The sequence below is a fragment of the Nilaparvata lugens genome, chromosome 3 (genome assembly GCF_014356525.2).
Source record: "Nilaparvata lugens isolate BPH chromosome 3, ASM1435652v1, whole genome shotgun sequence".
Classification (NCBI taxonomy): domain Eukaryota; kingdom Metazoa; phylum Arthropoda; class Insecta; order Hemiptera; family Delphacidae; genus Nilaparvata; species Nilaparvata lugens.
This window is the reverse complement of record NC_052506.1, coordinates 33,092,756-33,119,867: the sequence shown is the minus strand read 5'-3', so window position 1 is coordinate 33,119,867 and position 27,112 is coordinate 33,092,756. Positions and strand designations below refer to the sequence as shown.

Genomic DNA, 27,112 nt, shown 5'->3' with positions numbered 1-27,112 from the left:
TCTTCTTGCATTCTGTTTGTAGATGTTGTAGGCTGGTGAGGTTATCTGCTGTTGATTTGTGAGGCTGTCCTATTGATAACTTATCCTTCATAATTTAAGCCCTGGTATCTTGTATACTCCTTTAAACAATTCCTGATCGGTTCTGTTCTTCCTTATTATTTCTATTTATTCCATTGAGTCTCGATATTTTCACTTTAGTGGCATTGTTTATAATTCTAGTTACACCAATAAACGACTTTATAATATAAAGCTTCCAATCATCTTCATCCGATACTTTCCACTTAAATTCATTATTAGGCTTCAATCATAATAAACAATTCAATAATATAACACTTCCAATCACACTAATAAATTCTTTCAACAATAACATGGTCTTAATTATAGCATCACTTTTCAATATTATCACAGCCATCATAACAAATATTAAACACCATAACAAAACATTTATCATCTTTTTAACAATACAATCTCTCAACATATAGCCAGGTACTTCCATTTTATTTATATTATTTTTTAATACTTCTAATCTTATTAGCCACTTTCCATTCTTCATTAGCTCCCACAAGTAATCCAATCTATTGTCCGCGCATGAATCTGTAATAGTCCTTTTAGTAGCTCCGTTTTTATCCCATTTATTATATCCATTTTGCCGGTCACATCGCTGATTTGCCCTCTTGAAGCGTATGTGCCGCGGATGCATGCTCTGTTCCTGTTCTCCTCGGTGCCGGTCCGGTTTCCTCTTCGGGCGTTTGAACCGTGCATGCGGCCGGTATGCGCGCGCGTGGTTCCTCCGTTTCTTTCGCTTCTTTCTCCGGGCCTTATGATGCATGCCTCTTGTGTCCGCTAGTCCGTCCTCCTCGTCCTGATGCCGGTCGGGTGTCCTCGGGCGCCTTCGTCTCCGGGCCTTATGATGCATGCCTCTTTTCTCCTGCATGCCGTCCTCTCTGGTGTCGTCCTCTTGGTCCGGGTCCTTGGTCTGCTGTGGGGTCAAATGATGCGCGGGTGTGGTGGTGTTCAAAACAGGTAGTATGGTGGTGGTCCCTTGATAGGCGGTTGTAGGTTCGGTGCGCGGATCTGTTACATTTTTAACCTTTTCTATATTCACTAACTCCTTAATTAGTGCATGATCCTGGTGACTGCTTATATTTAGTAGTGACTCTTTGGTGGCGGGTTGCTCTTCGGTGGTGATGGGTCTTCGGCGGGAAACAATATACTTAAAATGGGTTGTTGCTTGCGGCTGGTTTTAATTGCATGGTGGGCGGCGGTTTTTGGTGGTGGTTTATCTGGTGTTGGCTTTTGTTCTCCTAATAATATTTTCGGTGGATCATTTCTAAAGGTGGTGTATGATGTTAAAATATCTGGATTTTCTTTGTTTGTTTCATTGGAGCTTGTAGGTGTTATATCGGGGGTATCATATAGTCCTGGTTTATTAGCTGTAGCTTTCTGTGTATCTGGTGGCGGTGTTGGGTGTTGGGTTCTGTGTTTTTGGTGATTCAATCCTATTGCATGTGCTAATGTATAATTTGTACTTACTTGTTGAGGTGGCGGTTTATAATTTCTGTTGTAATGTTTTGTGTGTGATTATTATGTGAGTTTAATCGATCACGGCCATCATAGTGATTCTTACGATTGCTCTGCTGGGCATAGTGGTTGGTTGTGCGATTTTGAAATTTTTCATTATTCCAGTTACCATTTTGCCTGTGCTCATAGCGGCGTTCAAATTGAGGAGCAGATCGGTAGCGATCATATGATACCGGTTCATAATTTTGGCTGTTATGCTGATTAAATTTTGAATTATGTTGATTTGGTGCGTATCTCTGGTCTGAGCGGTGGTTGATATTGCCATTGCAGACTGTATGCCATATAAATGATTTATCAACTGCTTACAATCAGTAATGGGTTGTGTGGCGAGTGCCATTCTAACTTGATACGGTAGCTTCTTTAAAATAATACTTGCTAATGCCGATTCGTTAATGGGCTCGCTCAATTGAGAATTTTTAAACTGTAGGGCAGTGACGAAAGTGGTACATGCACCGTCTAAGTTAGGGTTGAAATCGCATGATATGATGTCCGCTAGCACGTCCAACTGTTTACTTCTGCTCCAATACTGTTCCAGGAAGACAGCGACAAACTCATCCAATGATGTAAATTCATGGGCTCTACTCCGAAAGAACATCAGGGGTTCGCCAATCAATAAATTAGTCAAACGGAGACGCCAAAAATTCCATGAGGTAGGTGCAAGAGTTTGTACTAATTTTATCTGATCAATGAATGGTTGAGGTTGCAAATGGCGATCAGTATTATCAAATTTTCCTAGTCCTTGTAATATACTATGTACGTTGAGGTTGTCTGTTTGAATCCCTTGAGGTTGTTGTTGAATATGATTTTCCAATGCTATTATTTTTCCTGTGTTATCTGCCATTGACTATTATGTGTAATTTTATTTGCGTTTATTTCTTGATTTAATTGAGTCAGAGTGGATTTTTGAATTAGTAGAGTTCCGTTTAAAGCTTTACAGGTTTCAGTATTTTGATTGATGCTACCTTGCAGTTGGTTCATTTTTGTGGACATATTAATCTGTTTGTTTTGTATTTCTTTATATGTTAATATTTTTGTCAACTGTAGTTGTTAAGTTTTGATTGGCAACGGTAATTTGTTTGTGGATTTCTTGGTGGCAATCGGCCTTAATGTTATTTGTTATATCCTGAATAGGTGTAGTGATTTGTGTAGTTAGGTTATCTATCCTTTCATTGAGTTCACATGTAACCGTATCCAACCTTTCCGATAATCCTGCCGTAACTTTATCCTGACTTTCTTTTTGTAGGGTTATCATTGCTTTTAATTCTTCCCTATGATTCTCTACTTTAGTTTCAATATTATCCAACCGTTGTTCTACTGATTTTATAGCGCCTGCGGTCTCTTTCATGCCCTGTTCCACTGTTTGTTTATTTTCCTCTTTTACTGTAGCAATCTCTTTTTTAATCTCCTGCATCATATTATCCATTGTTTTTTGTAACATAATATTGAAAGTACTGCTAGTTTGTTCCATTATTACCTTTTGAAGCGGATCTAACTCTGTGATTGAAAATATACTTTGTTTACTCAGGTGTGACTCGGCCTCGGCGATGCGGGTTCTGCAGGCTGCTCCTCGCCCCCTTCAAAGTTGATCTCTACTATCCGTTGATTCAATGGTGTGTCAGCGGCGTCGATTCGAGTGGATGATAGAGGTTGCAGACCTGGTGGATCGAAGACTATCGACCCGACGCTTCCTGGTCCCTTTCTCGTGGCGTATTGGCATCTACCGTGGTGGGGTTTGATGTGCTTGGAGTCGACAAAGTGGGATCTGTGCAACCGCCGTACATATATGAAACTTCAGATTTTGCGGGAGTGTGATTCATTATGTCAAATATGATAAATGCTAATTAAACAGTGATAAGAATGATAAGCGAAAATGCTTAAAAAAGAGACACAAACCGGGACTTACAGTGAACAGTGATGTGTAAAGTGTTTGGATACTCTTACAACAAGGTATTTATACTTAAGTTTTTTATAATGCTCTAGCGCCCCCAATGTTTTGTTGATTTATTCTTGGCTAGTTTACAGGCTGTGACTTATTTTCCAACCGGCTTAAACACATAATATATTTTTGACTAGAAAGTAATAGCAGTTTAGGCTTGTAAAATATAATCTCTCTCTACAGACATGTATTTTTCACAGTACTAATATTATAAAATTTTCTTTAAAACATATAATTTCTCTCTATTTAAAGCTATTGTTTCCCCAAAAAGTAATACAAATTTCCCTTCGCCAGTTTTCCTCACAACTCGTATAAGTTATCTATAATTTTCAATATGGTTATTGACTTAATTTCAAATAATTATTCGATGAGCTTGGCTCTCATCATCAGTCCCACGTTGGTACGGCATGTCTTTTATTGTCACGTTATTCTTTATATTTAAATAACGATTAGCCTCCTGCTTGGCATCAGTCGGTAAAGCATGAGATTTAATATAATTAGGTCGTGGTTTTCTAATAGTATTCAGTCTTAAAAAATCTTGATAGGCCTAGATATGGGCTTCTCCTATAACTCTTGTAATTCAATAAATAATAAGTATATATAAAATATGATACTTATACTATAGTGTTGAGGAATAAAAATAAATTGCACACCATGAAAGTTTCATACATATATTACACAAATAATGCAAAGATCAATCGAGGCAAAAAATATATATAGAGCGATAAAAAATATAATATAAAAATAGAACAATAATTGAAATCAATAAAATATCACAGGCTAACTTTATATTCTAGATTTATGGCACGAATCATTACCATGTGCCTTTATCTTAAAATCATATGCATTCTGTTGCATGTAGTTGCGATATGCGCTTGCTAATACTTGTCGACTTGGATAATTCAATCAAAAATGTGTGCTCTAAGATCAGCTTGATAAATTAGCCACTAATAATCCAAATATATATATATTAAAATCTCTAGTATTTAGTAGATTTATTTGTATCGAATATATATTTTTATCTCAGGGTGCAAGATTCGGCACCTGACGGAATAGGTAGAGCCATTCATCTAGTGAATTAGAACTATAATAAATTATCGCAAATTGTATTGCAAAAAATTAAATATTGTATGCATATGTTTTAATAGCCTAGATTTTGTACTTCTTGATTTAATAGAAATTTCTAAAATATTGATCTATATTTTTCTTTCAAATAAATACCTTTAATACTAATTTTACTTGCGCAAGTATACTCTTATTAATTTCTCAATTTATAATAAAACCCTTTCGGCGAGCTAGCTTTGATCATCAGATTAATTCGAAGCACTAGGGCGCCCATCACTAATTCAAATCTATCACTCACGTGTCGAAAATCTTCTTGTAAGCCGCCGATGTCGATCCAACTCCATGTGGTCCGGGAATATGGTAGCCGGAATCGTCTCCTCCAAGGGGTTATAAGTTTATTTAAAAATGAAAATGACTTCTGCTTCACAATAGCATCACGAAGTCTTTTAAGAAATTTAATAATTTACTTTAACTTTAACTTTTACAAAATCATTAGTAAGGTAATACGCTCTAAAATATTTGGGGTCCTCTTATGGTGGCATTTGGCTGGCGAGTGCTGGTTCTTCTTTTTCAAGTTTTACAGATCCTCTTTCCGACTTTCAAATTAGCATAAAATTTAAATATCTTAGTCCTCCGCCATTTAGGTTCAAATAGATCTTACAAAAAATGCCAAAATATTGCTTAGATTGTATGATTAATAATTTCTTTGCATTCGAGCCATATCGATAACATAGATTATACAAAGTTTTAACACAAAATCTAGTACATTTATATAAATATATAGAAATATTTTTGAATTGGCTTACAGTTGCCGCCTATTAACTGCCGTTTTACTATTGGTGCATGCAAATTTTATTCGGTATTCATGCGCCTGGTAACTCTTATTTCCTGAATACATTAATTATTTTTATTTGGTTTTTTATTTATGCTCTTTACATGCTAGTTAATATTCTATACATTAATATTAATTCCATGCTACCTAATAATTAGCCACGTGGACAGGTGTTTTTTCACATTGCACACCATCTGATTGCAATAAAGCTCTGCCAAGGGGTTTTGGTCAGATTCTACGTTCCTCGGTTTGATCGATCTCTAGGTCACCGATCCGTGAATACATGTACATAACCTCAATCTTCAATATTTTATATAATAATCTATTTATGAGCAATAAACTTCCTTCAAATCCCTTTTAGGTTCTTGTACCATTTAGCCAGAACAAGCTGATGCTATCTAATCTTAGTTATTATCTATTTGGCGATATTAGCCAGTTACTTTATTTCAGACCTATTACTGTTTCTGTTAGGGCTTTTTATCTACCCAGATTTAATATGTTACAATGTTTAAATGTTTAAATGTTAAATGTTTAAATGTTAAATGTTTAAATGTTTAAATGTTTAAATGTTTAAATGTTTAAATGTTAAATGTTTAAATGTTTAAATGTTTAAATGTTTAAATGTTTAAATGTTTAAATGTTTAAATGTTTAAATGTTTAATGTTTAAATGTTTAAATGTTTAAATGTTTAAATGTTTAAATGTTTAAATGTTTAAATGTTCAAATGTTTAAATGTTTAAATGTTCAAATGTTTGAATGTTTAAATGTTCAAATGTTCAAATGTTTAAATGTTTAAATGTTCAAATGTTTAAATGTTTAAATGTTAAATGTTTAAATGTTTAATGTTCAAATGTTTAAATGTTTAAATGTTTAAATGTTTAAATGTTTAAATGTTCAAATGTTTAAATGTTTAAATGTTTAAATGTTTAAATGTTTGAATGTTAAAATATATATATTTTTAGATTTAACAGAACATACTTTGATCAATGAATAATAATTAATAAAATAATAATTTAAGATCTCAGGGTTTATGAGTTCGTGCCGTGCATGGAAATAAACTTTCTACATATATCAATAAAATTCATAGAAATAGTTCTTATAACTTATATGATAGTGGTCGACACGTTGCGAATTTCTTAAATTTGAATAAAAAATGTATATAGCACTTTAATTAATCCCCAATTCACTGATAAAGGCCTTATTATTAAATGAGCTCATTTAAGATAACTAGCACACTCACTATAATGATGTTCTGAAGTTCTCGTAGAATAATTAATTATCTTCAATAATTAATTAGCCAAATCCTTCCATCTCTGCAGGGCTCATGTATAGTCCAGGTTTCTTTCAAGTTTCTATCAGTATTAAAGATATATTTACGGGAATAAAATATTACAATTAAGAACTCTTTAACAACACTGAATTCACAAATAATCAAACGTTAATTACATATATTTGACATTTAAAAAGGGGATTGGCTTGATGCTTTTGAAAAATTAATTGTAAAAAAGAACCCTATTCCCCATGTGCTCCTCATAGGTCGAGATCACAAGCCAGAGAGAGCAATTCTCAGAAAAATTTCATCTCTTCCTTTAACGATTTATAAGCTTTCCTCTGATTGGCTTTCTGATCTTAGTAAGATGTGATGTAATTGGTTACTTAAGATTCAGGATTTCTCCAACTTTGTTATACAAAGATAAATAAAAGTTTATAAATAAATAAATTAGGTAATAGTCTGAGAGCATTCCAATAAATAAATCTCAATATATGAAGCTCTAATGCGATATACATTTAATTTTTTATGTGAGCTTTGTGTACTCTTTGTTTTCATACTTTTTTAGATTTCAATAATATTCAAGTAACAATAATAGTCGTTGTTATCTTATTACATAAACCTTCCCTCATATATAATATATATATTTTGTGAGTAAAAATTATAATTCAATTCTTATTGGTTGATTGAGCAATCAGCTGATTGGTTTGATATCAATTCAATAAATTGTTAATTGATCCAAGATCGATTGATGTATTAAATCAAAACAAAGGATTCTAACCTCAAATTGTATAAGCAATCTTTTTTTTTATAATCTGCCAATAATAAACAAGCCGCTTTATAATTTTATTTTCTGCCAAAGAATTCTCATTATTGTTTAATTACAATTTTGCATGGTTTTCTTATCGCTTAATAGATAACATGATTACTTTTTATCATAAATAATATTCGATTTTATTTGAATGGTACCTTGACTAGGCTATCTATTCTTTCAATTTTACAATTCTACTAAAGCTCAGTTATTTACTCCAAAATTATTTTATGGTGCTAAGACACAACGTCATAATGTTTAAATGTTTAAATGTTTAAATGTTTTAATGTTTAATGTTTAATGTTTAATGTTTAATGTTTAATGTTTAATGTTTAATGTTTAATGTTTAATGTTTTAACGTTTTAATGTTTAATGTTTAATGTTTTATGTTTTAATGTTTAATGTTTAATGTTTAATGTTTAATGTTTAATGTTTAATGTTTAATGTTTAATGTTTTAATTTTTAATGTTTAATGTTTAATGTTTAATGTTTAATGTTTAATGTTTAATGTTTAATGTTTAATGTTTAATGTTTAATGTTTAATGTTTCAATGTTTTAATGTTTTATGTTTTAATGTTTAATGTTTAATGTTTAATGTTTAATGTTTAATGTTTAATGTTTAATGTTTAATGTTTAATGTTTAAATGTTCAATTGTTTCAATTTTTGACAGCGCTCACACTCACATTCTGGGACGACACGTCACGGTACGATAGGACAGAAAGCTCTATGTTCATTTAGGATTTTCTCCAGACATTTTGACTTGATAAATTAATCATTATTTTTCGAGAAAACATAACAACAGATCAATGTAACTTACTGAGCGCGAGGTCTACTGTTCACAGAACTACTAGTATTTTAAATTCTACAAGATTTTAGTAGATCAAGCTTTTAAAAAGACCCTTGCGGAGCACGGGCTAACTGATAGTCCTTAATAAATAAAACATTAACACACTTCATATTTTGTCATTTGGTTGATTCCGATTCCTGTCATAGCATATAACAAGAACAGTAACATATCGCATTTTATATAGCATTTATATTTGAATCTGTTTTGTTTCGGTTCAACTTCAACAGTTTCCATCAAGATATTCGCTCAATTCTAGCAATTTCCCAAAGGAAACCAAAATTCTCGGTCCAAGTAAGCACTCTCACTCTCTCTCCATTCCTCATCCTCACTCTCTCTCTTGTATCACCTGCACGGCACAATAGAGAAATACCACCGACACCTCCCGAAATTGAAAATGAACAATTTATATGTAAATACTATACACATTGCTTGCTTGCATGTGTCTGTATAGTACCATCAACCGAGACCGGGAGCATGTGTACACCCTTTCCAATTACCACAAGTAGCAAGTGTACTGCGAAGAGAGGTGTTTCCAACAGGCTATTATATTACTACATAAAACTGAAGCGTTTGTCTATGTAATTACTATAATTGTACTACCTTCACCAAGTTACAATCTAGTATTAGTTGAATGTTAAATTTATATTGCGACGTTGATTTTGCGATGAAATCTCTTTGGAAATGGGAATTGGTAAATCTAAATTAATTTCGCTACAGAGCATGTACATAGCTCATGTAGTTCACATAGTTCATGAGCATAGTAGCATGTACATAGATCGCCTCCAAATGGTGCACATTGGTTAACGCTAAATGAATGGACTAGCAAATAATGGCGGTCGGACAAACTTATGTCCTCCTGACCAATCACGTAGAAATTGGAGATATGCAGTGTATATGTAGGCATTCGAGACTCATGAGCTTCATATGTGTTGTGTATCTGCCATACGCTAAATAATAAGTAGTATGTGGAATGGACAAGTACAGTGAAATAATGAAAATTTAGACATTACTTCTCCAGAGATTCAACTATCTCTACATATTCTTCATAGATCCAACTGATTATCCACAAACTAATCAACTTGGGAAAATAAATAGAAGTGATTAATGTTATAGAGTAATTATAGTTATAGAGACTCAAAGTAAGAATGGAATGATATATGTGTGATAATATCTGAGACTCACCTTATACTTCATCTTCATCTCTCTTATGAATCCGTATCTGGAAAAAAGTTCAATATACATGTAGGCCTACTCATTTTTGTTGTACTGAGTATAATAAGCATTACCAGAAATTAGAGTTTAAACTATGATATAGGCCAACATACAACAACATGAATCCATTATAGTATCATTCTATCAAGTTTGATCTAAGTCACTCTACTTGATTAATCTAACAACATTTAAAAAGCATTATGATGACATATATACAAGTTATATGTAAGTTATAGTTACAATTAAGTTGTATGGACAATTTTTTTTCTAGTAGAACGAATATGTTATCTCACATCAGTACAGAAATTATAGTAAATCCCATGATACAGATGAATTCTTCAGTTCCGAACAAACTTATGTGCCACGAACACACGCATTTCGCTGTTCATGGCGCATAAGTCTGTACGCAGCTTAACAAAACACATAAACTCTCCTACAATAGGAGTGTACGGTGATCTATTATGTTATATTTCGCAAACCAGTAGAAAATCTACTAGTGTGAGGGGGCCTATCTCCAATATTATCAACAAACAGGTCCAAGATATAGAATATGTTTTGAGACTCACCTTGTGTTCATAACATGATCCTCGTGGTTTCCTCTGTTCAGATGGACGCCATCCGGGAAGACTATGAGACAACAAAGCAAGACTAGAAGAACTTCGAGGCCTTTCTTGCCTCGATCGACAAAATCGCCATTGAAAACGTACGGGTTCTCCGCCGATGGAAGACCGTTCTGTAAACAAATTAGTGAAATTGAATTGAATCAACATAAAAATTGAATATATCTATCATGGAGTAACAAATGTGAAATATTAACTCGAACGAAGAATACAACTGCAATACATTGGAATAACCTGCAAAATATAGATACTATCCAATCTTTTTTCTAGGGCTACTAATTAATTATTGAAACACAATAAAAATAATCAAGTATCCCTTATTTTATTGCAACACAACACTAGTTTCAACTCTTCAAGAGCCATTTTCTATTTTTTCATTAGCCTTGATTCTAGAAGATTTGAAACTTGTAGTGTTGCAATAAAATAAATAGTACTGTACTCAATAATATTTTCTTATGGTGTTTTAATATGGATAATGTTCAACAAGTAACTATAATAAAAGAGAGTTATAATGATTGCATTCATATTAGTCTAAGCTTCAATAATAAACCTATTGATCCTAAGGAGAATGAATAGTAAAACAATGAAATTGTTTTATCAATTGGAAACAATTCCATTGCTAAAATATGTTTCTGCTGAGGATGGTGCAGTCATCGAGGTGAATGCACACCAATTGCAGACCTTGCTTCTACACTTTTTGCCGCTGTACTGATCACGCAATAACTGATCAATATCCAGTGAGTATAGAATGTAATCACATTGATCATATGTAATCACATTCTATACTTACTGGCAATATCTGACGTGGCCTAGCCGACGTGTCAATTGGTGTGTGGCGTCAAACCGCAGGGTGGTCGAATGTCACTGACACCCTGGTGTGGACTAATTCCAATCTGGTGTGAGGGTGATACCAGATGATTAAATTAATACGCAACCCTAATTTATAAATCATATGCAAACAGGGAATACAGTTTACTAAAGGCGGCAAATCTTTTGTTTGCAATAGATAACCTTTCTTGAGATGCCTAACATTTGTAGTAATAATACTAGTAGTTCCATTTTTCAAAGTTCCAGGAATCTGATACAGAAAGAAGAATTTATTAGAGTTCGACTTTCACGTTTAATTCGTAAATCGCAGTAGTTTTCAGGTGTTTGATAATTTTTTTATGCTAACGAGACATGGTTTACCTGATCTTCAGGGTGCGTTCACCTTATTCTTTGTACTCTGTATCTGTATATAATAATAGATAGTTGTTTGCCTCAAGTGACCCTACTTCATATCAGGCACTAGCAATATTCAGCTACACTCAACAATTTATTATTATCTCATAAATTCAATAAATCTAATATCCCTATAGCAAAGTAATTTAATGTGATGAATTCTCAGAATTTCATAAGAGAGCTGGTTTGAATGATAGCAGTGTTTTAGGCTATAGCAGAATTTTTGTAAAACCCTTGGTCCCTTTGGCTCAGTGAAGTCCACACAGATTTTCGTTGTGATGTGAATATTCGTTCAGCAGCGTATACCAGCGGCTTATTCAAATTCATCGAAGATACGCATTTCAAGCCACTCACTTCAACCGAGCTAGAGAGAATGCGAAAATATCTTGTTGATAATCGTATGACCGAAATTCCTGACGCTGGGAAATTTTCATTCTGTCTTTCTTCTTATTTTCTGCCTTCCCTCCTTCCCTTTTTTGGATCTTTTAAATCTCGTTTCCTCTTTTTTTATACTCTCCTCCAATTCTCTTTTTTTTCAGTTTTCTTCTCTATTTGTTCCCTTCACTTCATTTTTCTTCCAATTTTTTTCTTCTTTCATTCATGGTTTAGGCTCTTGCCTGTTCCGACTCCCAACAATAATCTTTAATTAATTCAATAACCTTTTCTTTCTTCAATCAATAACCTCTTAATTACTTTCCCCGAAACTTTATCTTCTCTCTCTTCGTGTTCTGCCCTTTCATCCTACACCCTATTTTTTATATTTGCCTTACATTTATTTTTCTGTTTAATCTCTCTTTATTCATTCTCTACATCTCCGTTCTTTTTTCCTCCACGTTTCTTAATTGCTCTCTTTCCCTTCATCCAGATCCCTCTCATACTCTTCCCTATATTTTTGCTACCTTTCTTCCTTCCCACGTTTTTTCCTTTCAAGGACATTTTCTCCCTTAGTGAGTTTTCTCCGCCTTTTCTCTTACGTTTCTCTCCACCTTACTTTTTCCTCCTTTCCGATGATCACTTTTCTTTCATTTCCTTCTCACTCCTTCATCCCATTATTTTCTTCTCTTCCTATTTCTGCTCCTACTCTTACACTTTCTTTCGTCTCTCTCGTATCCTCCCTTTTCTTCCTCTACTCCGTCTGTACACTACTCATTTCCTTACTTTCTTCTAAATTTTCCTCAACGTCTCGCTTCCATTAACAATACTTCTCCACACTCATCCTTCTCGTTGCCTCAATTTGTGAAGCTCACCACTGGGAGAAGCCAAATGATGAAATCGAGTTATCTTTGCATGACGGTTGGTGTGAAGGTGGGAGGGAGAGGGGTCTGTCGTACCTCCAGGGCTGGAGACTCGCCTTCCCCCGAGTGTCCATTCTCAGTGGAATTGCAATTTAAAGAAGTTATGAAATCGCACAAGAGACGCTCCTCTCGACAAAAGTTCTTTCTTCCTTCAAGTCTCAGTTGAGGATTTCATCCGTCTAAACTTACTACAATAAAACATGATGAGTTTGTCTGGAGGATTCAACTCACGCCTTTCTCTCTCTTTCTGGAGATCTACTTCCATTTCTCTAATCTTTTTCCTTTATCATTCCTTGCTCTCCTTCATTCTCCTCCACTCTCAACTCCTCTCATTGCACATCACTTCCATTCATACTCCCAATCTTCTCACAGTACAAATATACTTTTCGTATTCTCTCTCATCATACTTTTTCCAATTGAAATGTGTTTGAAAACTTCCATTAAAATACTGTCCTAGAATTATAACTAGATTTGTGATTACATATACAAATGGTGATTCTACACTCAATTTTTACAACATAAAAAATAATTAATCCAACCAACTACTTCTATACTGTAATGTATTTAAATTTGGATGGATAAATAAATTTCCTATTTGAAAAATTTATAGGTCTAAGTGAAATATTAGGCTAATATCGCCAAAGATGATAACGTTAAAGATTAGATAATATCAGGCATCCTGGCCAAATTGTACAACAGCCGAATAGGAATGGAAATAATTTTTGCTACTGTATAATATATATAAAATATTGAAAATTTGAGGTTAGGCATAAAACATCTGATCGGCGACCTAATGATCGACCGAGTCGCACAACGTAGAATCTGACCAAACACCTTGGCAGAAACTTATTGTGGCGAAACAGTATTCAACTTGAGGAACTAAACGTCCCACGTGGCTAATTATTGTAATATAAGAAACAACTTATAATATGTAAAAATTTACTTTGCATGTAAAAAGCATATTAAAAAACCCCAATAAAAATAATTAAATGTATTAAGGAAGTAGGAGGTTACTAGGCGCATGAATACTGTAATAATTTGCATGCACCAATCAAATAGTGGCAATTGATAGGCGGCAATTGTGAGCCGATTCAAATATATTTGTATATATTTCTACAAATGATAAGAATTTATAAAATATTGTTGTACAGTTTATATTTTGGATACGGCCCGAAGGCAAATAAATTATTAAAGATGTAACATAAGTAATAGTTTAATAGTTTGGTACGGTCTATTTGAGCCATGAATGGCGGAGGAACAGAGTATTTAAATTTCATGTAAATTTAGAAATCGGAATTGAAAATTGTGAATGAGAGAAGAGAGAACTCCCCACTTGCCTGCCAACCAGCACCATGAGAGGTCACCAAAAATTATAGAGCGCAATACCTTACTGTACCTTTTTAAATAATTTAAAGTTAAATTGAATTACTAAATTTTCTCATAAGACTTTGTGATGCTAATGTAAAGCAAAAGTAATTTTAAATAATTTTTTAACCCCTTGGAAGAGACGACTCTGGCTACAATAATCCAGGACCACCAGGAGTTTGGATCGACACCAGCAGCTCTAGAAAATTCCGGCACGTGAGTGAAAAATATTGAAATAGTGATAGGGCGCCCTCAGTGGTTCGAAATTAAATAAGAATCAAAGCTAGCTCATTGAAAGGGTTTTTTATAAATTAAGAATTTGGTAAAAATACTTGCGCAAGTAAATATAGTATAAAAGGTATTTTATTAGATAGTAACGAATCAATCCATATATCCATCAATCAAAGAAGACTAAGATCTAGGCTGTTAATACATTATTTATATGATCATTAATTTCTACAATATAATTTGCGATAATTTTATGTAGCTCTGATTCACTAGATGAATTGATCCATCTATTCCGTCAGGTGCCGAATCTCGCACCCTGAGATAAAAAATATATTTATTACAAAGAAATCTATTAGAAACTATAGAATTTTATATATATATTTGGATTACTAGTTTGTCAATTTATCATGCTGACTTAAGAAATTTAGATTCTAAATAGAATCGTCCAAGTTGACAAGTATCAGCAAGTTGATATCGAAGCTACATGCAAATAAATGCATATGATCATAAAAATGAAAGCACATGGTAGCGTTTCGTGCTATAGAATTTAAAGAATAATATTAATCTGTGATATTTTATTGATTTCGTTTCTTGTTATATTATATATTTCTGTCGCTCTATATATTTTTGCTCTGATTTATTTTTTTGAGATATTTGTTAATATATGTATCAAATTTTTATGGTGTACGATTTATTTTTATTCCTCAATACTGTAGGATATAAGCTTTATATATATATATATATATATATATATATATATATATATATATTTTTTTTCTAATAAATTATCAGTATTATTGTGGAAACTCATATCTGGGCCTATAAAGATTTTTATCAGACTATATCCTAGTAAAAACCACGACCAGATTTTTATAATTATTAAAATATTCTTATGCTCTACCGATTGATGCCAAGCAGGAGGCTAATCGTTATTTAAATATAAAAAATAACGTGACAATACATATTGGTCGTTCGATGACTAATTAACACTCTCAAGTGAGCCCATCCACTTTAGACGACTCGTACCTGTCTGAAATAAATCCGGTAAAACAGAGTTGGACTTCCTTGAAGAAGTTCACGAAAGGATGAATTCCGTCAGAGAATGAACTTCAAGAAACGAAAATCTTCAAATTTTCAAATAATATAATACTACAAGCATATTCAAATCATACTCCACAACATCTACTTCACAACTCTATTAATTTCACAGTCATTATGAATTCGAACTCTCTTCCGTTTCGAATGCAAATAAGTCGGAGCCAATCAAGTCGGACACCAGCTCTGTTGATAGAAATTGCTTGTGGTTGTCGCTCATTAGTGCTGGGCTAATCCCAGATCCCGGGACGACCAATCATGGGAGAGAGTTGTGTAGCTGTCAGAGTGGCGCGCAATTCAAACGTTTCTGCTGAAAGGAACCAATCATGCATCAAAGCTCGATTGCATAAGGCAAGAGCTTCTGTAATTAGCACTGGAAAACTGATTAAGATTCACTTATTCTGATCCGATAGTCTTATCGATTCCTACGAACCAATTGACTTCGACTTATCGACTTACACAATTGCCGATCGACTAATTACTCTTGTGGAAAGTGATGCAACGCAACGCTACGCTAAACATCTCTCGTAAACCCTTAAATTCCATAAGCTAACAGCATCCACAGATATAAAATATTGAGCAGTATCACGATGCTCCACTTGTAAAAAATAATTGTTAGGGAAAATGTTGAATCAACTTCGTATTCTCCACTACAATTGTCATGGTGAAAACACAGTGGAGCGGCGAAGAGTTCAAAATAAAGGTAAACATTATCATTGAATAAAATGTAGAGACTTATAGAAACGTATAATGATTTTTATTTCTGCATGACCACTTGATCGTTTTTCTATAGAATACAGGTTATTAGTTGAATCATACAAACAAATAAAATATATTCCACTTCGAATTAATTATAAATTGATTTTGAATATCATGAATAGAAAAAAATTAGCCTACTGTTGATTTCAGTCATATAATGAATCTGCAATTCAAGGAGCAAATTGAGTTTATAGCATAATATGAAAAATAATAATAATATGATAATATCTATGGGTGGGGCATATTAAACATAGGGCGGAATTCATCCAACTATTGTAAAATATTTGTTAATCAGTTTTACTAATATTTCATAATGATGGTAAGTTGATTAATTAATATTAAAGTATTCAAGTGATTTTTTAAAAGGAATAGGTCACCTACTTCACATTCACTTTTTTATGGAGAGATAAATCTCAAGAAACTGCTGACCTTCGAAAAATACCAAACAATTCTTATGCAAACACAATACGGTATAGTAAGTTTACATAAATACCAGTAAATAGGTGTATTAAAAATACATACATCAAAAGATGAAAAAAATTAACTACTAAGTCTAAAAAGTACTGTACAAGATTTTTTAGATATCATTCGAATTCAATTATAATAGTTGGATAACGATAAAAAGATTTTTATCACATTCAATATCAAATAAATTTTGAATTCGATTCTCTAATATAAATCATCCATGAACTGAATCTGAATACTATTCATCAAAATAATAATTAGTCTACATTTGATCATACACATCGAATAATCTGCAATCCAACAAGAGTATATTGAGTTCTTAGTTTTTGTATGATTGGATAATACTTAAACAATAACAAACTACTAATGCATGACTAATAATACAATAATTTTTATGAGTGTTCGATATGGTACATATAATACAGATCGCGAAAAATAATCTAGTGTAACATAGTAGTGAATTAGTATTCTATAATATCGATAGGATAAACAATAGATATTGAAATACTGAAGGAACGAACTCAGAAATCTTCAAAAAAAGAATAGGTCACCTACTCCACGTTCACATTTCATGAACAGATAAATCTGAAGAAACTTGCTGACCTTGGAATAATATAAAACAATTTCTATGTAAAAACACAATACGGTAGCCTATAGATTTTAAAAACAATAATGAATAGGTCTATTGAAAATACATAAGTTCATAGTTTATGTATGATTGGATAATACTGAAACAATAATAATACTACTACAGGACTAATAATAAAATATTTTTTATGAGTGTTCGATATGGTACAAATAATACAGATCGCGAAAAATAAACTAGTGTAACATAGTAGTGAATTAGAATTTCATAATGTGGATAGGATTTCATTTCATTTCATAATTTCTTTATTCACAATTGTCAGATAAACAATTGATATTGAAATACTGAAAGAACCAACACGAAAATCTTCAAAAAATGAATAGGTCACCTACTTCAAGTTCACATTTCATGAACAGATAAATCTCAAGAAACTTGCTGACCTTTGAATAATATAAAACAATTTCTATATAAAAACACAATACGGTATCCTATAGCTCATAAAAACTATAATGAATAGGTATATTAAAAATACATTCAATGATAACAAATTAGCAAATATTCCTACAATTTCCTTCTTTTCTCGGTTATTGCTTGCAAGATATGTTGTTGTTCTCTTATTTCCATTTGTCTTCTATGTCTGGGATCAATCAGCTCAGGGAGCAAACATGCATTATAAAACTTACAAAGCTTTGGAAACATAAATTTCTCCCAAAATTGATCATCCCTCAATATTTTTTCCACCTTCAAACCATGGGGCGTCCATATAGTAAAAAGGCAATATTTCCTTCTTGTTATATGAAGTTGCCCTTGAACTTGGATGTGGTAATTATGAGATTTTTAATAACTAATTTATCATCCACATTACTCCACATTCTCCCTACAACTCCAATCTTTTTACATATCAAGTCATCTGGTGTCAAGTATTCTGCAGTTGCCGGACACTTTATTTCTACTATCCCTTCGCCATCATCGACCAGGCCATCAGGAGAAGCGGCCAGGAATGGATGATCACGATCGATGAATAAACCACATTTCGAAATTGTTTTGCCACTTTTCCTCTGCAACTCCGCCAGGGCTATTTTCTCATTTTCTTTTCCGTACTGGCAAGTATAAACATTGTTCAATGAGGTTGAATATAACATTTTCTTCACTAGAGCTGCACACTTGGTTTCAGGTTTACGATTACATACAGCACCGAAAAATGATGCAGTTAATCGTAGCCTGCGTTCTTCAAACCAGCGTTGATTCTCAAACTGATTAGTAGTTTCTTCCTGAATCTTTTCTATTTCAGTTTCACTCTTTCTCAATTTTTCTCTAAACTCCACACATTTCTTCACAAATACGTCTTCTGGTAAGTCAGGTTTCTGGGCATTTGGCCCATAATCTTTGTCTGGAAGACTCAAAGCCAATCTCCTTCTAACCTTGCGAGTTCTCGTAGAGCGGTTGGCAGCCAATTCAACCTTTCGTTTAGTTCTCTCTTCATAAAGTCTACTAAAGCCAATTGGACTGATTTCAGTCATAGCTTTATGGAGAGAGTAAAACGGCATTCCCGAGTTGTGACTCACCACTGCAGCAGAGCACCTTGTTTTGTAGGAATTTTTTTGAGTGTAATTCACCCGTTTTCCCCCAGTATATTTTGAAACTACTGAATTGTATTGCTCAACAACATTACTGTCAACATCTTGTATTAAATGATGACTGTAATCAGCAAGGGAGTTCACAGCTTCCATCAATTTATTGTACATTCCTACCTCTTGCATCTTACTAATCATATTCGATTCTCCTTCTTTGATTCCCTTGCAGAAATACCCAATCTCTTGGCACTGCCGATGCTCGCCAAATACATGACTCGGCATGTTGATAATATCTGCCTTCAAATTTTGTGATTTGGAGAACAAGGATCCTTCTTCGGCCTTGCGGAACTTCATTGCTCTAGATATAGCGTTTCTACATCGAAAAATATTTGCACCTAGGAGCCTCCGCATTTTCAAATGTAAACCTCGATCAAAACTCACGGAATTACCCCGAACACTGGTAATTGAAATTTCCCGAAGTTTGTTACAAAAATTTCTCAGCAAATGATTTCTACACTCTATCTTGATCACAGTCAAGTTCTCGTATGGTCTTGCTGTCAAAACGTTATTGTAAACACTACTGTCACCATCAGCAATTATTTTGTGATAACGCACTCCATACATTTGCTCACTTGCCATGAAGCCTTCTACAATGATTGCAGCTTCCATGCTGCTGGAGCTGCCCGACCAGTTCTTGAAGCACACGTGCTCTTTTGGTGAATTCGATGTTCGTGCACAGGTCACACAATATTTATTTTTCACCCCGAAATAGATAACTTTTTTCGTGTAGTAGCCAACAATTGCTGCCTGAAACAAACAATGAAAAAAAAATTAAAAAAGAAGCCTTTCTATCCAATATAGATTTATTAAAAGTTTAAAATTATGACATTTCTGGAATTTCAAAATGAGATCTCATCCTAATTAGAGTTGGATGATTTTTGAATATCCATGATTCTCTTGATAACATTTCGCTACAATGCTGAGAAGAAGGAGGTTTACCGATTACTTCCAAATCGGTAACTTGATTCATTTGAACTTATGCAATCTGAAGTACATTTTATTCTTTTCAGGACCTAAAATGGATTTATTTTATTCATTATAGAATTACAGAATAATTACCTTACGGAATACCAAATTGAATGATTTCAATTACAACAAAGGCTTCTGCTTCTGCAAAATATTGACAACAGGATCAAAAGCTAGAGGAATTTTCTATGAATTGAAAGCATTTGATTTAGATTCTCGTTGAATAATAATTATAACAGTAATTATATATTCATTAGCATTTGAACAAATGCAATTTCTATCCATTTCTATCTGTAAAAAAGAATTGTTACAGTTTTTAAATTCTTCAATCTTTAGAATTTTGTATCTGAAATGCCTCGGCTACTTTTTATGAAAGACAATATGACCAGAATACAAGCGTTTTACTTTGTTTCCATGTGATTATGGTAATGAAATTGACTACTTCACTATGCAAAAACTTCGCAAAGTAATCTATCTAAAGTACTTCCATAAATGTAGTTTCATAGTTGATTAGTAACATAATATGAATATATTGATGCAATTTACTTACCACTCCAGAGAGTGAATTGTAGTTGGTTCTGTATGAGCGTTTGGCCCAGCTACCATCTGCAACCACGGTCAGCAATGGCACTCCATCTTTGTCAACATCACCGCGAGCTCTTGCCAAAACAATTTCCTCTTCGGCCGCTTTCTTCATCTCCACCAATGATGACTCGTCCCAGGCCTTTGAAATTATTTGTTCATGTTTCCCAAAAGTTTTGTGGCTCATGCAACGAGTATTCATTGCACCCAGCAATTTTTCGAGGCTACTGAATCCTCCTCCTAAATTTATTGTACCTGCCACTGCTGCAGAATTGATGTCCATATGCTGTTCACTGTTCATTTTGTCAGACCATACAGTCTTTTTCATCCCACACATGTTGCATTCAAAACAAAACCCAGAAATCAAGCCATGCTTGATTTCATTCATCAATTTCAAATTGGTGAAAGAACAATCAAATAGTGGAGAATGTTCACTAGCTATTTTCAACTGTTCTATAAAATAAACAATGTCCACTATTCTACGTCCACTAATTTCACTTTTCGCTCTAGAATTCTTCTCAATATTCAATGGGGTTGATGTATCAGGAGCAGGAATGATGGAAGAAGAGGAAGGAGTAGACACTGTACGAGACAAACAGGGAGTATTATTGCTGATATAATTAGGAGAAGCAAAAGAAGAGGAACATGAGGAGTAGGAATCATTCACCGTATAGCATACGGAAGAAGGAGGATGGGGTGGAAAAGATGGGGGAGGAGGAGGTGGAGGAAGAGGAGGAGACGGATTAGAATGAAGATAAGGAGATGGATGAGGAGGAGGAGTCGGAGAATGAGAAGGGGAAAAAGCATGAGTAGAACAGGAAGAGGAAAAAGGAGCTGAAGATTGTTGTAAGGAAGGAGAATTAGCAGATTTATCCTGAAACGATCTTTCAACACCAATACTTTTCATGATTCTCCATTCACGCAACCTTTCTCCACCCCGATTTTTCAATTTTCGACTTTTTATTCGGTTCTTATTCGCCATACTTTTCAGTTACGTTTTATAACTTCGAACACTATAACACATAGACCTACACACAAACACACGCGCACAGACACGATTAGTTCCAAACTAACTGAGGAACACTTTTCAAACAGGAGTTGATCGACTTTGGCTTGTACTGAAGACGAGTGCTTTCGAGGGTCAACTGAAAATAATACTGATTATATTTTGTCCACTCTCAGGTCAAGATGCCTTTACTTGTGAATTCTTTCTGCGAATAAGTTTCAAAAGGAAATGGAAGTGTACGGGCTATTGTTTACAGGTATACAAAGCCCATGTACCCGGCATCCCTCCAGACAACTGATGGCGGTCACGCACTGCTTGTGCGTGCGTGTAAGGGTCTGTCAACGTACTCTGTTTAACAACTCCATTTTTCAGTGGCTTGCAGACGAAAATCTCCTTCGCTAGATTCCATTTAAAAACCGTACGGATGTGTAGATTTTTATGAAAAAATTAATTTCATTAGAACTCATCAAAACGAATTTAAGTTGCGAGATGAATTTCCAAAATATTCATAAAGAAGAAGAAGAAGAGAAGAAGAAGAAGAAGAAGAAGAAGAAGAAGAAGAAGAAGAGAAGAAGAAGAAGAAGAAGAAGAAGAAGAAGAAGAAGATGATGATGATGATGAAGAAGAAGAGTTGATGCATGTATACAGAGTGCAAAAGCATATAGAAAAAAGAATGAGACAAAGAGGAAATGAAAAGGGTTAAAGTGAAGGAGAAAATACTGGAAAAGAAATTTCCGGAGAAGTGAAAGAAAAATGACAAATGAAAAGAATGGGGATCGGAGTGTGAGGCGGAAGTTGGAGTAAAATGTGACAAAATGAGGATGGGAAATGAGTGAGAAAAAACACGAAGGAGGAGAAGATAGAAATGGATAGATCAATGAGGAGGAAAAGAAGGAGATGGAGAATGACAATGAGAAGGAAGAGATAATGAGGAGAAGCAGAAGAAGATGCAAGGAATGAAGAGGTAGAAGAAAGACAGAAAATAAATTATAATATGAGAACGGCTGAGCGAGTCGTGCATAGTGATATGTGTAGAAGAGACAAAGGAAAAGCGTGAAGAGGAAGTAACGATGAAGAGGGGTGGAATAATATGGAGAAGAGAGTGGTGATATAAGAGTAGAACAAAGAGCCGAATTTCAGAACAAAAGATTTGCTGTCTACAGATATGGTGGTGGCTCGGAGGGTGGAAGGAGAGAAGAGAACATTTGCATGTTCTGATTGCGTTCTCTGGTCAACCTAACTCAGCCTACTGGAAAATATCATGTACAATATGCTATATACGGTAGATATACCCTCACATATATATCACACAGCATCAAGGCTTACCGTGTAGCCCCACTACTTCACCACAATAACTTAAACGTATTTTCTTCTACAAATGTCTCTTTCTCTCACCTTTTCATCTATCTCCTTCTTTCTCAAATTATAATATTTGGTAGAGACGGAGAAAGAAAATAGATTGTATTGTTATGATAAATTAGAATGCAATTCAGGATATAGTACTAGAATCTACATGAATTGAAATATTCTGATATTTCTTAATCCTCTCTTTTTCAAAAGTCAATTCATCTGTCCTTGTGAGCTTACTCTCTTTCTCCATGAGCATTGCCTCTTTTGCATGTGAATTTAATTTATTTTTCCCTCGCTTCTTTATCGGGTTATTCTTAATCTTCCCCATGATCAGTTTTCAATATTTATCTTTCAGAATCATTCCTCTCTTATTATCATGCAGCAGTTCTCCGTTACATTCTCCTGGGTTACCATCCCTCTACTTTTTCATTCCATTTCCTTTATCTCACGTCATCAAGTCTTATTGCCTATTTCTCAATTTTCTCAATTCTTTACCATTTTCCAAAATTCCACCCCATAGTACCTTACTCTTTCTCTCTCTCTCTCTAAACCCTCTCTCTCTCTCTGTATTCCATCTAAATTTCTCTCTCACAACTCTCTTTCGGTGGAATCTGACTGTGACACAAATTTACATAAACTGATGAAATTTCATCGGGCTCTGAATCTAAACGTGTACAAGGATGGAGAAGGGAAGGGTGGTGGCTGACCAGCTGACTACCATGCAAATATTAATAATGTGCAAATAACACGACTGAGGCCATTGCACACTGCTTCTCTGCTGGGGACATTTTCAATGTTAACCTGGCCTCATGAATAGTGGATGCTTGGATTAAATTTAGGCCCTACTAAATTTTCGTTAATGCCAAAATAAATTTTCGACAATGTCTTGGATAAGAGACTTCAAGTCACAACTTTCAATTTATAGAAAGCCATGAATTGCAGCAATAAATATGAAACATTAGTTCCGAAAAGTAAATCTGTTACAGTGATAAAAGTTATAAGGAGACGTTATGTGGTCATCATGTGAACAGAAGAGAACAAACAAGAATACTTATTGTGAACTGATTTTTTCAAATAAAACCAAGAATGTGATATCACAGATTCTTCTAAATAAATCATCTCATCAATTAAAACATGATTCAAATGTGAAAAAATCGATGGAGTGGAGCACCTATCACTTCCTCGCTGAAATTAGTTGTGAACCTAATTACTCCAGTTGTAAAACTCACTGTTCTTCAACTATTCCTTTGAAAAAAAAATCAGCAATTACAAACAGAAACCCTCAATCTTCTTCAATCAACGTTTTCTCCACGCCAAAGGCGAGGTTATCCTCCTTGAGGGCACTTCATCACCAACTCCTCACAACGTCTACAGGAGCGTTTCGACAAAACAGACGCCATTTTTAAGAAAGGTTTTATTTTCAATGTAATCTATGTTGGAATGTTTCCTTTCTCATCAAAATGGCAACATCGAAGGTATACTTTATTGATCAAGGAAGAAAAATATGGAATACTGATATGTAATATATGTATATTGAAATCATCCATACTTCATTACTCGACCCTGAAGAGTGAAAAGGAATAATTTTCTTACTATATTTGAATAAGGTCTACTCATAGAGCTTTCTTCTAGATGGTTTCTCTGTTATCAATATCGTAGTTGCAGAAGTCTTTACGGTAGTTGATCACAATCAATAGAGAAGAGACCTGTATTCTATCATTTATCCTACAACTATCCCTTACCATTAATGCTAGTAATCATCAAAATGATTGGGGAAGAAGTCGTTAGATTGATAATAAATCTCTTAAAAATAATTATTAGGACTTATTATACACTCACTTGGGAAAATAAATGATAATACAATCGAGCTACAATAGACACGTTTAATAGAAAGCAGTCAGACGAATCGTTTCCTGTAATTGATGAAACACAGGTTGCATGGCGCTTTGAATCGACCATCAATCGGAATCGGTTTCACGGAGAGAAAGTTTCATCACACACCAATTGCAATCTGGAGCTCTTCTCATTTCGAGCAAGAAATCAGTGTGTGTTGCCAGCCGTGATTCGTGCTCTATGCTCTGCGCTCTGCTGTCTCTCTTTACTTCACAGACAGCCACATCGTAATTGAATGTTCAATTTTGTCTCCTTTACTGTTTTTCTCCCAAACTCTTGTGCTCTTACTCTACCACTCTTACTGACTCCAATCTCTTTTTCTCTTCATTTCACTCTCCACTACTATCATTCTCTCTCTCATTTCTTCCACCCACAATTCTATCTCGTTTCCTTTCATGACAAACAGCTGTCAAACCTTCCCTACCTCCAACAAAACTCATAAGATGTGGCTACGGAGCCAATAAATCCAATTACCTATTGGGGGAAAGATAGAGAAATATATAGTGGAGTTGAGTTGGTAAAAGAGAGAGACGGGTTGGATAGCTAGAAGAATCAGCGAAGGGACAAGAGAGCAAATAGAGAGGAGAGATTGATTGATTGATGAGAGAGAGAGACTTTAATATGAGTAAAGAAGAAGAGTTTTTTCCGAGGAAAGAAATAAATAAAAAAGAAACAGAGATGAGTAAGAGACCTGGAAGGATCAACGAATGAGAGATGAGGAGAGAGAGAAAAAACTATTTCTCTCTCTAACTTACTCTCTATCTTAATTTCATTCTCTCACTTTCCTGAGTAAGAGAGCTGAAAGGATTACCAATTGCAAAGGTGAGGAAAACAGGAGGAAAAAAGGGATTTGAATGAGAGAGAGTTTGAGGAAAGAGGACCTGTCAGATAAATTCGAGATTATTCTCCATCATTGGATTTTGGATTGACATTTCCCAGACTGTTCTTTAGCCAGCTAAGTTCAGAGCTAGTTATCGTGAACCATGGAGAAGACATAAGTACCAAATAGGCACTTTAAGGAAACGTCCTGAAACAAAATTTTCTATTATTTTTCTATTGGTCTTAGTTTTTTGTTTGAACTTAGAGGGTGAAGCTCGATAATTATGATGGATTCTTGCATATTAATATATTTCATTCGTTTCCTAATCACTCATCATTATTATCAAAAAAGAAATGAGCAGTTAATTGTGTTTGAGGAATGGAATGATAATTAGTCTTCGAAAGATCTGATTGCATAACAAAAAATCATCTTGTAGTGGAGATAAGTTGCATGATAATTGAAAGATTGATTGCCTCAGTTTGCACAAAACTGATTCCTGGACTGTTTCTTTTAGTTTATATGTTTTCTGGTTGTTATTGTCCACAAACCACGAAGTAAATATACTATCCAAAACAAGAGATTGTTTTCTTTCACACATATCTTACATGAATGACTTTTAATTGGTTAATATTAGATTTGGTAGTTGCAGTTCATTGATATGAAATTCCTTTCTCATTCATTTCATAATATACGGTATAAGATAAATCTTACTCTTTATATCTCTGTTATTCACAAAATGTATCATAGAAACACTGCTGGTGAACAAGCTGGCAGTCACTAATAACGGTAATGTCATTTGTAAGAGAATATGTTTCCTTGTTCAATGTTTTCGCAAGTGATTAAGGAGGTCAGTAGTAGTATATAGAGTTTTTTTGCAAATTATCGTTTACTTCTTCTTTTCACGTCTTTGCTATTCTCATACTTGCTCTCAAAATACAAATCTATATTATGGAAATTTAACTTGAGAAATCTGTTAGGAGTATTCTCATGACTTATATTGTTACACTTGCTTGAATGTAGGTGACTTCCCAAGACCTTTGTATGTATTAAAATTTCTCCTCAAAACGGAATTAATTATGTCTGCAAACAAAAGTACAATACTTAACCGAATACTATTTTAAGAATAATATTTATCAATTTCCTATTATAAATTGTTATTGGTATTATTATTATTATTTGATAATCTTCTGATAGACTAGTAGATCTGAAATTCATGAGGAAGATCATTAACAAATAATATTTGCCGATGGAAACTACTGACATATTGCAATTATTCAAATGCTAATGAATTAATTATTATTATTAAACGAAAACCCAAATTAAATGCTGTAATTTATCCCGAAGACTTCTGCTACTGCAAATATTGACAACAGGGTAAACAGCTAGATGGAAATTCAATTACAACATTCAATTTGGATTTTCGTTTAATAAAATAATAAATTATATTCGCTTTCTCCCCCTCTTCATCACCCGTGCCTCACCTACTCAGTCGCATATCCTACTTGCAACTGCTATTTCAATATCCATCTCGAATATTGAATACGAATTTTAATAATTATGCCCTTACCTATTCGAGAACAATTCCAATTTCGTATGCCAAATTCTCATACGTACCGTGTAATGCTTGCACTGCGGCTTCCTACACATGAAACACAAGTCATAATAATTTGCA

At 34.0% G+C, this 27,112-nt stretch overlaps 1 protein-coding gene across 1 annotated transcript in view; it reads right to left on the bottom strand.

Annotated features, from left to right (window-relative positions):
- The window catches only part of LOC111052624 (serine/threonine-protein phosphatase rdgC), a 262,290-nt gene that overhangs the window by 82,781 nt on the left and 152,397 nt on the right, over positions 1 to 27,112 (bottom strand). Inside the window, 2 exon segments of the mRNA XM_039423565.1 lie at positions 9,526 to 9,562; positions 10,122 to 10,288. Of these exon segments, the coding sequence (XP_039279499.1) occupies positions 9,526 to 9,562; positions 10,122 to 10,288 (204 nt within the window).